The following is an 18,925-nucleotide window of genomic DNA, read 5'->3' on the forward strand; positions in this document are numbered from 1 at the left end:
AAGTACTGAGACATCTGGGTATAGAGCAGGAACTAATCAGAAAACAGGGCTGTGTTGAAGAATGTCTGGTTGGTTTTGAGATTTATATCAAGCTTGGGCTTTTGGTCAGGGTACACTAAAACATTAGGCTGCCCAAAGATCCCAAGCGCCAGATAGACACAAAATGCTGGAGTCACACTCAGCAGGTCAGGCAGCATCTCTGAAGAAAAGGAATGGGTGACGATTCAGGACGACACAGACCCCAAGCCCTGCCTTCCTTCATTGCACTCACGCAATATTGCTGCATTATTGCTGGCAAAGTAACTGGAATGCGATTGCTGTGACATTTGGCAGCTGAATGGGCCAGTCTGTGTCTGGCGCCTCTGCATCTGCAGTTCCTTACTTCATACTTTATCCTTCCATATCTCCCTCTCCCTTGACTCTCAGCCTGAAGAAGGGTCTTGTCCCGAAATGCCACCCATTCCTTCTCTCTGGTGTGCTGCTGCAACCAAATATCTCATTGTTCTATCTGTGGGACATATGACGTTAAAAACACTCTTGACTCTGCTCTCTTGAGACGCTGCCTAACCCACTGAGTTACTCCAGCACTTTGTGTCCATCTGCTGTAGCCTGCACACTTAGTCACTGATCAGCACGCACTCTGCTTGTGTGAGGAGAAATGTTTAGTGATAATGCTGGAGCAACTCGCAGGTCAGGCAGCATCTCTGGAGAACATAGACACGTGGCCTTTTGGGCTGGGACCCTTCCTCGGACTGCGTAACTTAGCTGCCTGACCTACCTAGTTACTCCAGTACTTAGCATCCTTTCATGTAAAACTGCATCTGCAGTTCATTGTTCCTAACGTTTAGAGATAGCTTAACTTAGAGCTTAGAGGGAGGCCCAGTGGGGCAGAGGTAGACTTGCTGCTTTACAGTGTCAGAGACCTGGGTTCAATCCTGACTATGGCTACTGCCTGTATGGAGTTTGTATATTCTCCCTGTGACCGTGTGGGTTTTCTCCGGGTGCTCCGGTGTCCTCATACAATCCAAAGACGTGGAGATTTGTAGCTTAATTGGCTTCTGTAAATCTTTCCCTTGTGTGTAGGATAGAACTAGCGTATGGGTGATCATTGGTCAGCATGGACTCGGCGGGCAGAAGGGCCTGTTTCCACACTGTATCTGAAAACAAAACTGAACTAAAAGTAAAAAATAAAATACAGCATGGAACAGGCCCTTCGGCCCTCCGAATCCATGCCAGCAGGTCGATTCCCCGTTCATACTAGGTCTAAATGATCCCACTTTCTCATCCACTGCCTACACAAAAAGGGGCAATTTACAAAGGCCGATTAATTTACAATCCGGACGTCTTTGGAATATGGGAGGCAATCGGAGAACCCGGAGGAAGCCCACGCGATTATAGGGACAAAGTGCAAACTCCACACAAACAGCACCTAAGGTCAGGTTTGAACCTGGGTCAATGGTGCTGTGCGGCAGCAACTCTACCAGCTGTAGCACTGCGCTGTAAATGTGGAAAGCAGAGGTGTAGTCTACGTGATACGCAGGCATACGCCGTATACCCACTAAGCAAGCTCCAGCATTTCCATATGCCCACTTAGAAATGCGCAATGACACGTATCAACTTCAATAGCGACAGAAGTTCTGTTTATTTTATGAATGAAAGTATGACAGTTCTGTCACAGAACTGTCATACTTTCATTCATAAATTCAACCTGTGCGCTGTGTCTCTGTCAGAGTCGCACTTTTCCTTGTCGGAAGTCGGAAAGTCCCGAGTTCCGAGTACAATGGAACGCAGCATTATAATAGCCATACAGAGGCTTCCGTCCACCATGGCCCGTGACCTAGACCTGACGTCACGTCACCTAGACGACAGCGATATCAACTCAGTCGGCGCCGAGGTGATGTCCAGCGGCTCAACAGTAAATATGAAGCGGAAGCAACAAACTACCCTTAGCCATTTAAAAAAAAAACAAGCCTGCTGCTGCCTCGGACGACACTCCAGCAGTCACTAGGACGTTAGATGAAGAAGAGGGAACTACAGCGGAGCCTGATGCCAGCAGTGTATCGGGTAAGTGAAAGTCGTATACAAGTGAACTTTAGCAGATATTAGACTACTAGCTACTAGCTTATAAGAGATTTCCCAAACTGAATGAATACCACACATATATTCACTAAACGGCCTTGCTAGCTCAATCCAGTTGTAGTAAAGTAGTAGACAAATGACTAACTCTGTTTTTTCTTGTCTCAAAACTCTAAACAGAGCATGCAGCAGCAGCAGCAATAAATGTCCTGTGCAAAAGACTCAAGTATCCCGTCGTCTCCTTAGCACTTTAGTACTGAGGCCAGGCCGGTTACATATACAGTAGTACAGTGTTTATATAGCCAACAATTATTTATTTATTGATGCTTTATAGTTTATTTGATGCTAGTGCCTAATGGTGATTTTAATTTGACTGGTTATTGTCCTAGAAACTGATGACAATATTGAGTGTTGAATAATCTCAATTACTTATGGTGGTTGTAGGCTGCTGTATGCGACAGTGAGTGTCGCGGTGTTTATAGGACGGGTGTGGAAGAGGCTAGGAGGGAATCATCACAGTATACCCACTACAAAAAACTAGACTACACCACTGGTGGAAAGGGAGCAGCAAAGAAGAGGGGCGGGGGGCTGGGGAGAAGACTGTGCACAACACAGATGGAGGGAGGCTGTGGGGAAAGAGAACAAAAAAGTGGCAGCAAAATGAAGGGTTAGGGAGGTAGAGTGCTAGTGAATAATGTGAGGGAGAGGGTATAAAGAAAGGAGATGTAGAGAGATAGAGATGAGACAGTGATTTAAAAAAAATCATGTGTGACCTAAGATCTAAGATGCTTGAATACTTCTGTTTAAATAGAGCTGCTTAAATACATCAGGGTGACTGTGTCACTTTTTTGTCTGAAACCACAGCAATGGACATCTTTAGGTCAATATTTTGGCTTTTATGAACTAGACCCCCCTCCCACACACACACACACACAATAACCCCCCCCTTGATATTATAATAATATTATTAATTCGCTCCTTTTATCCCCATCCCCCCCCCCTATCCACACGCATAGCCCCCAACTCGCAGGCGTGTCTAGAGAGGGAGGGGGAAAGAGAGAGGGGGCAGACAGAGAGAGGCAGAGACAGAGAGAGGGGTTTAGACAGAGAGAGAGGGGCAGAGACAGAGAGAGAGGGGGGGGGAGAGGAGGAGGGGAGAGGAGGAGGAGAGGAGACAAGGGGGAGAGGAGGAGGAGGGGGAGAGACGAGAGAAGGGGGAGGAGGAAGGGGAGAGGAGGTGGTGGAAGGGGAGAGGAGGAGGTGGGGGGGGAGAGGAGGAGGAGGAAGGAGGGAGCGGGCAGCGGGGCGGGCGTCAACCAAAGGACTGCGAGTTCAGCAGCTTCAGTCCCGAGCCCAGGGGGAGTGGTGGTGGGGGGAGATGTCACTCGCAACGCAAGGAAGAACGGCACACAGATCCATTGTGACATCAGTGAAAAACAGTCGTTTTCCCCCAAAATTTTGTCAGATTTTTGAACATTTTCATTAATAACTCGAGAAATAAAGCATGACATTTTCAGATAAGGCAATTTTTGACTTCAGTGGAAACATCTCTACCGGAATATGTAAAAATATTACCGTTACCGCATCATTTTTTCGCAAAGATGTGCTTATACACAAACACACACACAAATAAATATACAAGATCAGCTTTTCAATAGTTATATAGATTATGAAGTCTCCATTAACCAATTAGTTTGGAATTGATGTACAAGTATGTAACACGTACATATCACATTCCCAATTTCTGCTTTTTAATTAAGATGGCAATGTTCATTTTAAATGAATTCGCACCCCATCTTGTTTCCTTTTGTGCATTATTTCTATTTTTTTAATATAATGTTTGACTGTATGGTTATCACCTGTAAATTCGTGTTTTGCTCCAAGCTTAATAACTGCTTCAAAGTGTTGAAACCGCCCACGTTCTCCAGTGATGCTGCCTGACCTGCTGAGCTACTCCAGCACTTTGTGTCCTTTTCTTCCACAAATCATGTTTCCTTAACACCAGCGGCCAAGGGTCAGTACGTTATTTTCCTTACCTTCAATAATTCCCCACTTGGTTTTCCTCCCTAATATCTTCTTCCCATTCACCTGATGCTCCTGGTCAGTGCCCACCACTGCAAAGGGAGAGGTTGATAGAAGGAGTTTTTCCCAGAGGCAATTCCTGTCGGAGGGACTAACTCTACAAACAATGATGTACTTGTTATGATTGTGTTTATAATTTGTTTGGTTGTTTTGTTGTTTTGTCTTTTGCACAAAAAATCCGTGATCACTTCTGATTATCTCGTATGATGTGACAAATAAACTTGACTTGGAATATCTCATGATCCATTGGGAATTTGTTTATAATCTTGATGCTTGCTGCAGGTTTAGTTTAGTTTATAGATACAGCATGGAAACAGGCCCTTCGACCCACCAAAGCCATGCTGACTATCACTCACCCATTCACACTAGTTCTAAGTTATCCCACATTCTCATCCACGCCTTAAGGGCCTGTCCCACCAGCATGCGATTGCATGCGTCTAGCGTGACCAAACGTGATCGCTTGAGGCGTACGACCTCGCGGGGCCGGTCCCAATTCGAACCGCGGAGGTGTATGGAGTTGTGCGGGGCTGGTCCCAACATCATACTCACCAATCAGCTGGGCAGGAGGCGGGCCGACTGAATTTGGACGTCGCACGAAGTCGGGCGGTGATGTCATCACGCAACGGCATGCGCTAGATGCACTAGGTGTACGCCCGTCGAGATGCTGTGTACGCCCTCAATGCGCCTGCGGGCCGACAAGCCGTTGGCGTGTGGCGGGATTTTCGGACAGTGCAAGATTTTTTGAGCCCCGCCCGATGTCGGGACCAGCCCCGCCCAACTCCATACGCCTCTGCCGATCGAAGTGGGACCGACCCCGCGAGGCCGTATGCCTCAAGCGACCACGTTTGGTCGTGCTAGACGCATGCAATCGCTGGTGGGACAGGCCCTTTACATGCCATGGGCCAAATATACCTCACTCAATTCCCTCCCTCTCCCCACATCACTCCAGCTATGTAATTTGCTTTTCCCTTGTACTTTCTCATCCCTGGAATGACCCTGGAGAATCAAAGATCAATAACCTTTAAGGATATAATCTTTTTCTCATGCAAGGCTTGAAACCACACACGTTATACTAATTAGCCCAGACAAGAATCATTCCATGTATTACTAAACCAGTATAAGGTAATGGTGGTCATGTTAAATGGCTGATGTGCATGAAACTCATTCATCATTTGGTTTTTATATTATAGTAAAATGTCAGGGGGAGTTTCTCCCGCCACGGGTACCATGTAATCCCACGTTACCTACTCCACAGTCGGATAGTCAGCGACTAAACCATCTCCCCACCTGGATTGCCAGGTGAGTAGGGGGCTGTGGATCCCCAGCAGGAACAAAAACAAGACCTGTCGAAGGGCGGATGAGCTCCTAGCGAGCCAACGACCATCCACACTTCAGTAGAAGTTGTGATCACTGTTGTACACAGCATTGACCGGCACCGTGCCTGCTGATGTTTTCAACGATGATGATGTGTAAAATGTTCCAGGATATATTGCAACAAATATATATTTGCTGTATACACCAAATACGAATGGGATGTGGATTATGGACAAATTGGTTTAGATTTGTTTTTAGTTTAGTTTAGAGATACAACGCAAAAACAGGCCCTTCGGCCCACCGAGTCTGCGCCGGCCACCACACACTCACACTATCCTACACACTAGGGACAATTTACAATCTTTACCAAAGCAAATTAACCTACAAACCTGTACATCTTTGGATTATGGGAGAAAAGCCACGCGGTCACAGGGAGAACATACAAATCCGTATAGACAGCACCCGCAGTCAGGATCGAACCTGGGTCTCTGGCGCTGTGAGGCAGCAACTCTACTGCTGTGTCACCGTGCCGCCCTGGTCTTGGCGTCATGTTCAGCTCGGGCATTGTGGACCTGTTCCTGTGATCGACTGTTCTATGTTCTCATAAATGTTATCAGATTGAACTTGGTTATGGATAGGACTGGTCTGCAGGTCAAAAGGGATAAGGGCCAAGCACATGGGACCAGTGTAGATGCGACATGTTGGTCGGTGTGGGCAAGTTGGGCTGAAGGGCATGTTTCCACAGTGTATGACTCTATAAAGTTAATACCAAGTGACATCATGTGATGAGAAAGTGCCGAGTTCTAATGTTCAACATGAAGGAGCAGAGAGAGCTGTTGAAGTTCAGGGAAGGAATTCCATTGCCAAGAACCCACACATGGTTGAAGGTACAACTGCGAAAGGTGAAAACAGGCAAAGGGCAATGATCTGAGAAGGTGGCAGCTCTGGAAATCGAGCAGAGGAATTTGGTGTAGAACCTCCAGTTCCCACATTTGTCCACATTTCTAATGTTTGTAACGTGTTATTGCATCAGAGAAATGGTAAAGAGAGACTGTGAATCTAGCTCAGCATGGTACGCCAGACTTGGGCAATAATTCCAACATATGGTTTACACTGTATTTTTGCAAGGTTTGGGCCAAGAGGCAAATCAGAAATAATCTCACTTAACAAGGTGGAATGAAGGAGGTGAGAGTGTCAAATATGCCAGAGCTCTTTTGGTTGCAGTTTGTGTTTACTTTGGAGAACTATTCATCTGCATGAGGTACGGGAGGTTCTAATTTTTTAATGGAATTTGATTTTAAATTTGTCAAATGCATGTTGAATTCTTCAAAATGAATTACCTCAAGGTGTAAGTTTGGCATTTTGCAGAATAATATATTTCCTGGCTGGAAAGTGATTTGTAGATAAGGGGAGTCTGTATTCATTATCTCTCTACTGAATTCTTCTTGGGAGAACCAAGAGATCTGAACATTAATCATTGTAGATGACAGAGTCTGGCAGGGATATTACTGGGATTTCTTAACACAGGGAGCCAAATTTACTTTGCAAACTCGCTACAGAAACTATACTGGCCTTGGACATTTGCGTGTAGGAAGGAACTTCAGATGCTGGTCTCGACCCAAAACGTCACCTATTCCTTTACTCCAGCAATGCTGCCTGACCCGCTGAGTTACTCCAGTATTTTGTGTCTGTCTGCTGGACATTTATGTGTTTAATTTCACAGCTTCATTCTTCCATATCTCTGTTTCTGTTGACTGTCAAACTTTAACCTCCAAAGTGAGATTAACATGAGACGGGTGTTAACTGTAGTGTTTGTCTAATGAAGATGTGTCAGTCCGACTGTCAGCTCTTGAGAATAAAGGCTGTTCGGTGATGAAAGGCACAAAGTGCTGGAGTAACTCAGCGGATCAAGCAGCATCCCTGGAGAATGTGGATCGGTGATGTTTCGGGTCGGGACCCTTCGACAGTCTGCAGAGTCTCCAGTCCAGTTAGATTTTATCGGACTTTGTTGTGATATCTTGCACTAAATATTGATCCCTTTATTTGTGCACAGTTGTCGGCTCGGTTGTATTCATGTATAGTCTTTTCTCTAACTGGGTAGCACGCAAATAAAAACCTTTCACCGTACCTCGGTAGACCTGGCAATAATACACTAAACCAAACTATCCATGCTCTCCAGGGACTCTGTCTGACCTGCTGAGTTACACCAGCATTTCACTACTTTCCTTGGTAAACCACTATCTGTAGTTCCTGGTTTCTACATTGAAGAGCAATGGGCATATTTTATATGCCAATCACTGTCAACTAGAAGCCAATATCTTTTGCTCTGTCCCTGCGTTCTACGTTTACTGTGGTCAGAGTACAATGTACACATATCTAAGATATCCTTTCACTTTTACGCGGATGATAGCCAGTTGTACATGCCACTCAGGAAAGAAGATAATTATTCCCTAAAATCACTTCTGTCTTGTCTTGAGGACATTAAGTCCTGGATGGCCTTAAACTTTCTGGGACTTAACGAAAAAAAGACAGAAGTGATTTTGTTCGGCCCTAATGGCTGCCGTGAACCTCCCTCTGTTGACTTGGGTCCACTTGCAGTGTTCGTAAAGCCAACAGTTTTAAACCTGGGTTTTATGATGGACAGTGATTTTAAATTAGATAAGCAAATAGGCGCAGTGGTTAAGTCCAGCTTCTTTCACCTAAGGAAGCTGGCAAAGGTGAAGCCTATTCTCGAGCGGCAGCATTTTGAAACAGTAATTCACGCCTTTATTTCATCCCGGCTGGATTACTGTAATGCGCTCTACACTGGAGTCTCGCGAGCTTCGTTGGCTCGTCTCCAGTTGGTCCAAAATGCTACCGCTCGCCTTTTAACCGGAACTCGAAAGAGGGAGCACATTACGCCAATTTTGGCCTCCCTTCACTGGCTTCCAGTGCACTTTCGAGTTCATTTTAAAATTCTTTTATTTGTTTTTAAATCTTTGAATGGCCTCGCCCCGCCTTACCTCTCTGAGCTGCTCCACCTATATGCTCCTACCCGGTGCCTCAGGTCAGCGGATCAGCTGCTCCTTGAGGTACCAAGGTCTAAGCGGAAGCTCAGAGGGGATAGAGCCTTTTCTGTTGCTGCACCAGCACTCTGGAACACCTTGCCGCTGCAGATCAGACAGGCCCCTTCACTGTCCATCTTTAAATCCTCCCTAAAAATGCACTTTTATTCACTGGCTTTCGACACTGGCTGAGACATTGTTCCTGTTTTAGTGCTTTTAATGTCTTTTAATTTTTTACTGTTTTTATAGTCCTGTCGTCTTAATGGTTTTAGTAGTTTGTGATAACTTTTTGTTGATTTCCCATGTACAGCACTTTGTGGTAACTGATGTTGCCTAAAAGTGCTTTATAAATAAAGTTATTATTATTATTATTATTATTAAGATGCTGGATAAAATGCTGGAGTAACTCAGCGGGACAAGCAGCATCTCTGGAGAGAAAAAATGGACGATGTTTCCGATCGATAAACCCTTCTTCAGCCATTCTCAAGAAGGACCTCTATCCGCCTGTCCCGCTGAGTTACTCAGGCATTTTGTGTCCATCTTTGGTGTAAACCAGCATCTGCAGGTACTTCCTACACTGTGAAAACTGTTCATCTATCTGTTGTGCCGCTGCAAGTAAGAATTTAATTGTTCCATTTTGGGACATATGACAATAAAACACTCTTGACACTTGACTATCAGCTTATTGGAATCCTGCATTGCAAAGATCATGCACACAGTCTGAAGGGCAAATGTTTTGACACTTCATGGATTGAGTATTATTGCAATGCTGAGAAACATTTGATGTCTTATATTGCTAAAGTTTTAGCACACGAGGGCATCAAGTGCTTATTTTATAGAAACATAGAAAATAGGTGAAGGAATGGGCCATTCGGCCCTTCGAGCCTGCACCGCCATTCAATATGATCATGGCTGATCATCCAACTCAGTATCCTGTACCTGCCTTCTCTCCATACCCCCCTGATCCCTTTAGCCACATGGGGCCACATCTAACTCCCTCTTAAATATAGCCAATGAACTGGCCTCAACTACCTTCTGTGGCAGAGAGTTCCAGAGATCCACCACTCTCTGTGTAAAAAATGTTTTTTCTCATCTCGGTCCTAAAGGATTTCCCCTTTATCCATAAACTGTGACCCCTTGTCCTGGACTTCCCCAACATCGGGAACAATCTTCCTGCATCTAGCCTGTCCAACCCCATAAGAATTTTGTAAGTTTCTATAAGATCCCCCCTCAATCTTCTGAATTCTAGCGAGTACAAGCCGAGTCTCTCCAGTCTTTCTTCATATGAAAGTCCTGACATCCCAGGAATCAGTCTGGTTAACCTTCTCTGTACTCCCTCTATAGCAACAATGTCTTTCCTCAGATTTGGAGACCAAAACTGAACGAAATACTCCAGGTGTGGTCTCACCAAGACCCTGTACAACTGCAGTAGAACCTCCCCGCTCCTATACTCAAATCCTTTTGCTATGAATGCTAACATACCATTTCCTGCATTACAGCCATGACTGCACCTCAGAAGTGGTTGTAAATTACTGTGAAAAGCCACGACATGTTGGAGATGAAAACTCTCTCTGGGCGGCACCATATATCTCTCAGGGAATGTGTAGCTAATTCAACAATCCCCATTGAAGACACAAGACCAGAATGCTCCACAGAGGGTCAGCTGGAAGCTGTTTTGCAGAGTTATTGCACCTTTTCCTGCTGGGTTTTGTATTCCAAAGGATAAGTAGCAGTGGTGCATATAAATGACTTGAAATAAACCTGAGTTTTTTTCTATCAAACAGTGAATTATAGTCAGTCCGTCAGTCAGTATGATTTAAGGCAAGGTGAAGATTTAGCCTCGGTCCTTTAAGCCAAATTAAGTAACAATAATGGCACAAGGAACTGCGAATGCTGGAATCTAGCATAAAACGCAAAGTTGTGGAGTGAAGTTTGGGCTGCAGAAGGCTCCCGACCTGAAACGTCACTCATTCATTCCTTGCACAGTTGCTGTCTGACTCAATGAGTTACTCCAGCACTTTAGCTCAATATAACACGGCAGACTTGGGCAGTAATTCCAATATATTGTTTAGTCTGTATCACTGCTAGTCGAGAACTGGTCTGTGCAAAGAGGTAAATCGGAGGTAATCTCACAAAACTCAATGAACTTTGGAACGCAGGAGGTGGGGGAGACAAATGTGCAAGTGGTTTGTATTGCAAGTTTTTTTTTAAAAGACAGAGGGTGGTGGGTGCCTGGATTGTGCTGCTGTGGGAGGTGGTGGTGCAGGATACGATAGTGTCTGGCATTTAAGCAGCTTTTAGATTTGCAGGGAATGGAGGGCTGCAGATCATGTGCAGGCAGATGAGATTAGTTTAGAGTCACAGAGTATGGAAACAGGCCCTTCAGCCCAATTCATCCATGATGGCCAACATGTCCCATTTATCCTGGTATCATGTACAGCACAGACATTGTGGCCCAAATAGCCTGTTCCTGTGTTTAAGAAGGAACTGCAGATGCTGGAAAATTGAAGGTACACAAAAATGCTGGAGAAACTCAGCGGGTGCTATGGAGCGAAGGAAATAGGCAACGTTTCGGGCCGAAACCCTTCTTCAGACTGTTCCTGTGTTGTACTGTTCTAGGTTCTAGGACATTGGGCTACTTTGAGGTTGAAAAGGCCATGTCTCACACTCCACTACTGAAGTTCTGCCCCATTACTGCTCTGTCACACATTTAGTGCGTGGGACCAGCGATGAATTTAGACACTCGCGGGGTTTTGTTTTTGGCCTTCAACCTACGGCCCCCATTTGGGCGGGGAGGGGTTCCTTTTGGCTATTTTTGTTTTGAATTGAAACCAAACTTAAACTGGAATATTTCCCCAATTGCCCAGAATACAGCAGGCCCTTGAGGTGGCCACGATCCCCAGAAGATCTCCAGCATGCAAATGGACATCAAGTGTTCCTTCTCCAGGAACATTCAGGCACGGACACAACCTTGGTGCATGGATACACCGCTGAAACTCAGCAACCACAGCAGTCCATTAATACCCAGGCAGCTCCCACACACATTGACAAGATACTGACCAAGCTCAGCGACGCCGATTTGAGTGATTCATTTATTTGGGGTGGAAATGTCGAGCACTGTTGGGCGGCACGGTGGAGCAGCAGTAGAGTTGCTGCCTTACAGCGCTTGCAGCGCCGGAGACCCGAGTTCGATCCCGAGCATGGGTGCTGTCTATACGGAGTCTGTACGTTCTCCCCATGACCTGCTTGGGTTTTCTCTGAGATCTTTGGGTTTCCTCCCACACTCCATTGGCTTGGTATAAGTGTAAATTGTCCCTAGTGTGTATAGGACAGTGTTAATGTGTGGGGATTGTTGGTCGGTGCAGACTCTGTGGGCCGGAGGACCTGTTCACACGCTGTATCTATAAACTAGACTAAACTAAACACTAGAGGGCTTCGCTATAAGTTGAGAGGGGAGAGGGTAAAGTTTACTTTAGCTTTGAGATATAGTACGGAAACAGGCCCTTCGACCCACCTGGTCTGTGCTAACCAGCAATCACGTGCTGACCATGTACACTAGCACCATCCTACAATTTGTTTTTACCAAAGCCAATTAACCCACAAATCTGCACGTCTTTGGAGTGTGGTAGGAAACCAGAGCACCCGGAGAAAACCCACGCAGTCACAGGGAGAAAATACAAACAACACCCATAGTCAGGGTTAAACCTGGGACTCTGGCATCATAAGGATTTGTGAGGGGCAAGTTTTTTTACAGAGAGTGGTGGGAGCCTAGATTGCACTGCCAGGGGTGGTGGTGGATACAGATTAAGGAGCAATTAAGATTAGTGGCGTTGAAGAAGCTTTTGGATAGGTACATGGAAGTGCAGGGACATGGATCAGTACAGAGCAGATGAGATCAGTTCAGTTTGGCATCATGTTCAGCACAAACATTGTGGGCTGAAGGGCCCGTTCCTGTACTGTACTATGTTCTATGTACATTGAGTACCACTAGCTCTGCTTTCTGACTTGGGGCTCCAGTTTAAATGCCTGGCTGTAACTTGGTTTTCAATGCTTGGCCTCTTAACTTGAAACTATGTCTCCTTAGTCGTGATTTTTGCCCCTTGTGAAAACATTTTGACATTTACCCTTATATGCTCCATTCTTCTAAGCTCCCAAGAACACGGACCCAGACTTTATATAGGACAGACATTTCAGTTCAGAAGATACCTGGTGAATCTCATTTGGACTGTCTCCAATGCTACTATGTCCATTCCCTTGGTAGGGGAACCAAGACTGTGTATAATACTCCAGGTGCGGCCTCACCGACACAGTACAACTGTAACAAAACATGCCCATTTCTAAACACAAGGTTCAGGTGGACCGGAGTGGGTCAGGCAGCATCTATGAAGGGTATGAACATGTGACAGCCTGAAGAAGGGCCTGAGGCATAGGGACATGGATCATGTACAGCATAGTCTGTCCAGTCCCTCCATGGATTCCGTCTGACCTGCAAAGTTGCTCCAGCACTTAGTCTTTTGCTCCAGATTCCAGCATCTGCAGTTCCATTTCTTGGCTATTTCTAAATTCAAGGCTTCCTGACTAGTTGCTGCATCTGCTTGTTGACTTGATGTGAACTATGCATAATAACATCCAGATTCTCTAGCGCAACCTTGCAGTCTTTTTCTACTTAGATAATAATCTGCCTTATAATTCCTCTTTATGAGGCGCACTTTCCTACATTAAACTCAGTTTGCCAAGTGTTCGCCTCCTCAATCTATCTATATCCTGTTGCAGTCACAATATCCACTTGTGACTACAGAACCAATGCGTTCCACAGCAACTTTCAGACAGATAACAAGCAACAAAATGCAGAGAGTTGTGGACGTCGGCAAGAAATTGCAGAGTTGTGGACGTAGCCCAGAGCATCACGCAAACCAACCTCCATCTACACTTCACGTTGCCGCGGCAAGGCCACCAGCATAATCGAGGACCGGTCTCACCCTGCTCACTCTCTCTTCTCCCCTCTCCCATCAGACAAGAGGTACAGAAGTGTGAAAACACACACACTTCCAGATTCAGGGACACTTTCTTCCCAGCGGTTATCAGGCAACTGAACGGTCCTCTCACCAGCTAGAGAGCGGACCTGACCTCCTCTCTGCCTCATTGGAGATCTTTGAACTATGTTTAGCTTAGATTAGAGATACAGCGCAGAAACAGGCTCTTCGGCCCACTGAGTCTGCACCGATCAGCGATCCCCGCACATTATAGCACAATATAGCACAATGGTCCCACGACAGATAGCACAATGGGCTAAGAGTTCGGCTGGTGACCGGAGGGTAGCCGGTTCAAATCCCGCTTGGAGTGCATACTGTCGTTGTGTCCTTGGGCAAGACACTTCACCCACCTTTGCCTGTAATGGAATGTTACGGCGGCAGGCGCGGGCACACCGCGACGCCCTGTGTCTCCCTTTCAAGGGAGATGCTAAAAATGCATTTCGTTGTCTCTGTACTGTACACTGACAATGACAATAAATTGAATCATTTCATTTTCATCATTAACACTATCCTACACACACTAGGGACAATCTACATTTATACCAAGCCAATTAACATACAAACGTCTTTGGAGTGTGGGACGAAACAGAAGATCTCGGAGAAAACCCATGTGGTCACAGTGAGAACATACAAACTCCGTACACACAGCATCTGTAGTCTGGATCAAACCCAGATCTCTGGCGCTGTAAGGCAGCATCGGACTTTACTGGACTTTATCTTGTACTAAACGTTATACCCTTTATCCTGTATCTGTAGACTGTGGATGGCTGATTGTAATCATGTAGTCTTTTCACTGACTGGATTAAACTAAACAGGATTAGTGCAATGAATGTACGATGTTTCGGTTGCGTAATATTAGGCAAGGGTCCTCATAATGTCACTGTTTCTGAGAGAGAAGGAAAATGACAAAAAATAATTGAGAGAACATCCAAACAAACTTGGAATGGTAGTGATGGCCACTGTAGGATTGGGGAGTAATGACTACCATGTATACTTACTCTTACAATGTCGTTTAGTAATTTGTCTTCAGAATCTTCATCAAACTCTGTCTGGGGGTAAACGCAAATGGAATAGTTTCGCAGGTCTTGTCGAATCTGAAAATCAATGAAGATTGCTGGGGTTAGAATCTGCTGGATTAGCGGCATAATTGAGCCATTTCCACACGCTCGGTGCTGGGGGTAACGTGACCTTGGAGGAGGTGGATGGTTTCATATGAAGAAAGACTGGATAGACTCGGCTTGTAGTCACTAGAATTTAGGAGATTGAGGGGGGGATCTTATGGAAACTTACAAAAATTCTTAAGGGGTTGGACAGGCTAGATGCAGGAAGATTGTTCCTGATGTTGGGGAAGTCCAGAACAAGGGGTCACAGTTTAAGGATAAGGGGGAAATCTTTTAGGACCGAGATGAGAAAAACATTTTTCACACAGAGAGTGGTGAATCTGTGGAATTCTCTGCCAACAGAAGGTAGTTGAGGCCAGTTCATTGGCTATATTTAAGAGGGAGTTAGATGTGGCCCTTGTGGCTAAAGGGATCAGGGGTTGTGGAGAGAAGGCAGGTACAGGATACTGAGTTGGACGATCAGCCATGATCATATTGAATGGCGGTGCAGGCTCGAAGGGCCGAATGGCCTACTCCTGCACCTATTTTCTATGTTTCTATGTTAAAGCCATTGACCACCTCAGGTCCAGTCATTCACCTTGATAATGGACTATGGATGATGGATAATGGTTCTGCTGAGAGATATGGGAAGCTGGTGCCCAAGTTAAAGAGCAGCGCTAGTGTCATATGTCTATATATATATATATATATAGTCATTAAGTTACACAGCATCCAAACAGGCCCTTGCCCATGCAGACCAAGCTGCCCCTTTTACACTAGTCCCACCTGCCTGTGTTAGGCTCATGGGAACAGGTCCTTCTGCTCAACTTGCCCTTGCCCACACAGACCAAGATGTCCCAACTACAAAGGAAATAATTTCTCATTTAGTGCCTGATCACATGGCAAAAGGTAAATATAATTGAAATGAATGTGTGGCTGAAAGATGGTAGAAATAGGTTTCAATTCATGGGACACTGGCACTGGGGAGAGTGGACACAGTTTTTGAATGATTGATTAAAAGATACAGCCTTTGGCTCACTGGGTGCATGTAATTGACACTTGTTCTATGTTATCCCACTATCACTTCCACTGCCTACGAACATGAGGCAATTTACAGAGGGTCAATTAACTTACAAACCCACACATGCCTTTTGGATGTGGGAGGAAACCAGAGCACCCGGAGGAAACCCACGCAGTCACAGGGAGAACGTGCAAACTCCACATAGACAGCAGCCGAGGTAAGGATGGAACCCTGGTGCTGTGAGGCAATGGCTCTACCAGCTGTGGGAAGGACAAGTGTTCCCACTGGGTCAAGTCACAGGATTATGGATAAGATTATTTTAACCAAGATTATTGAACGGATCTGGTGAGGGGAATGTAGAAATGTAAAGACAAAGGAAATAGTGTAGTGGGGGATCTTGGTCGGCATGAGCATGTTGGGCCAAAGGGCCTGTTTCCGGGCAGCTTACAACCCAGTGGTATGTATATTGATTTCTCTAATTTCAAGTAGCCCTTTGCATTCACTCCCTCTCCATCCCTCCCCCACCCTAGTCGCCTTGCTAGTTTCACCGTTCGTATCCCTTCATTATCACCTCTTCCACAGCCAACAACGGACCATTGTGGTCTCCACCTTTCTTGAGCCACCGGTGCCGGGTGTGATTTTTTTCTGTACCTTTTCAAACCTCTAGTTTCCCTCTCCCCTGGCCCTCAGTCTGAAGAAGGGTCTCGACCCGAAATGTCACCTATTCCTTTTGTCCAGAGATGCTGCCTGACCCGCTGAGTTACTCCAACATTTTGTGTCCATCTTCGGCATGTTTCCACGTTGTATGACTCTATGTGAGCTGACTGCTCCTCACAGCAGTTGCACAGCCCAGTTACTGGCCTCCTCAATGCCTTGCGACCATGGATTGCTTCCCCCTTTGTCGGTTGGTTTAAATGCTGGGCCACCGCACCAAGTTCCCCCACTCCCTGTACAATTGGGGCAGCACGATGGCACAGCGGTAGAGTTGCTGCCTTACAGTGGCAGAGACCCTGGTTGGATCCTGACTATGTGTGCTCTCTGTACAGAGCTTGTACGTTCTCCCCGTGACCCTTGTGCGTTTTTTTTCCGGGATCTTCGGTTCCCCCCCCCACACTTCAAAGACGTACAGGTTTGCAGGATAATTGGCTTGGTAAAATTGTAAATTGTCCCTAGTGTGTGTATTATAGTGCTAGTGTGCGGGGATCGCTGGTCGGCACGGGCTCGGTGGGGCGAAGGGCCTGGTTCTGTGCTGTCTCTAAACTAAACTAATTCCCCGTACTGGTGAAGGCACTCCCATGAAAACCCAATCTATCTGGAATCCCTGCTTTGGTCCTCACTATCTGAACGGCGTGGATTCCCCATGGACCAGGATCGGTGCCAACAGGAATGTCGAGGCCAAACACACAAAAATAAAAACATCTGGAGCCAAGACGCATGGAAACCAAAGTGCCAGGAGGGGAGAGAGAGTTACATAAACCTCGTCTTATGAAAAGCGTTTTTGTGACTGTTTCTAATAAAGAAATTTATCCCAAGGAGGTAAAAAATGTTCCTCAGCTCTGGATTGCATGATCATTGGCCAAATTTTAAGTTGGCAATAAGAAATACAACTATTTCTTAATGCCACATAAGATTGTGTATAAGACGCACAAGAATCTCATCCCCAGTTAGTGTTTAATTGTGCTACACAGTTGAGTTGTCAGTGCTATCCTCCACACTGTGGACAATTTACAGAGGCCAATTAATCTACAGACCTGTACATCTTTGGAGTGTGAGAGGAAACCGGAGCAACCAGAGAAAGCCCCTGTCTTCACGGGGAGAACGTACAAACTCCGTACAGACATCGCCCTCAGTCAGGATTGAACCCGGATCTCTGGCGCTGTAAGGCAGCAACTCTACAGCCGCGCCACCGCGCTGCCCCATAGTCTGTGTCCTCTCATCTTGGCCTCCCCGATTACTGGAATCATCCTCCCCAAGCCCATTCTATCTGGGCCTTTTATTATTTGGTCGGTTTCAATGAGAACCCCCCCCCCCTCATCCTTCTAAACTCCAGCGAGTACAGGCCCAGAGCCTTTGATCGCTCCTCATATGTTAACCCAATCATCCCCGGGATCATTCTTGCAATTTCCATTTAAAAGATTCAGTGCTACTCAAGGTATCGCAGTAAAAAATATTTCAGGCACATTTATAAATAAGTAATTCATTAATTGTCAAAAAAAAGTCATACTTGGTTAAGTGGCTCGGGTTATTTTGCAATGTGTTGGTGCAGTCACTGTAGCAAATACATACCCTCTGTTTAAAATCTCGTCTTTCATCTAAGGTAAGAGTATCAGCCTTTGCGATAACAGGGACTATATTGACTATTTTGGCTAGACGGTTCATGAACTCTATATCCAACGGACGTAACCTGCAAAATACAGACAGAATAATCCATGACTTGCCTCTGCAAGAGTTGAAGGTTTCACTTCCATTACTGACTTCTCTTTATTACACGCACACAGTGACTTGATGGAGGACGGGCATGACAGGGGAGGAGCGAGGCCGGTGGGAGAGGAGAGGGAACCGGGGTCTGGCCTACCCCACCCTCGAGGTCGGCTGCAGGAGGTCCCCCCCCCGGGGAACAAAGGTGGACGGGCGAGGAGAGGGACGTGGGTTCACCGGTCGACCCGCACGTCCAAGGAAGGCGACGGCTGGAGGCCCCGCAGCAGCCTGGGGCTCGCCTGGAACGGGCACCGCTCATAATACCTGGAGCGCGGACTGGACTTTGAAAATAGCTCCAAAACATGGCGCCTTTTGCATGCGGGATCAGTGGAACTATTTCTGTACAATTTGTTAATTGCGGTTGTGCTTAGATAAGGCAATACTCTACTGGACTGTTTGTAAGAAAGAAAAATCACAGTGCATTTGTACTTTGCACCTGTGGCAGTAAAAGCCGCATTGAACTACTTGGTACCTCCCTGCCAGTAATTCACACCGTATTTGCAGCTACTATTGATATAGAATCTCTAATGAGGGATATCTAAAGACACCTCACAGGAGTGATTTAACCAATAAAAGAATTCACCACTAAACCACATAACAAAGAGACAAGTTCCATTTCCTGGTATCCTGAGTTTTGCAGGGACAAGGTACCTGTGATTTGGGGTCTGTTAGTTTTTTAGATTAAAGATACATCATGGAAACAGGAATTCTGCTCAACAAATACAAATACAATACGGTTTATTTGTCACATTGCACATGAATATGTCAGTAGGCCAC

The 18,925-nt window shown here is 45.8% G+C and overlaps 1 protein-coding gene across 1 annotated transcript in view; it reads right to left on the minus strand.

Annotated features, from left to right (window-relative positions):
* The window catches only part of LOC129707001 (uncharacterized), a 307,780-nt gene that overhangs the window by 9,690 nt on the left and 279,165 nt on the right, over nucleotides 1–18,925 (minus strand). The window contains exons 7-9 of the mRNA XM_055651710.1: nucleotides 17,957–18,074; nucleotides 14,540–14,643; nucleotides 4,113–4,201 (exon numbers count right to left, since the gene is read on the minus strand). Coding sequence (XP_055507685.1) covers nucleotides 4,113–4,201; nucleotides 14,540–14,643; nucleotides 17,957–18,074 — 311 coding nt within the window. The remainder of the gene's footprint in view (nucleotides 1–4,112; nucleotides 4,202–14,539; nucleotides 14,644–17,956; nucleotides 18,075–18,925) is intronic.

Source organism: Leucoraja erinacea, chromosome 20 (assembly GCF_028641065.1).
Source record: "Leucoraja erinacea ecotype New England chromosome 20, Leri_hhj_1, whole genome shotgun sequence".
Taxonomy (NCBI): Eukaryota; Metazoa; Chordata; class Chondrichthyes; order Rajiformes; family Rajidae; genus Leucoraja; species Leucoraja erinaceus.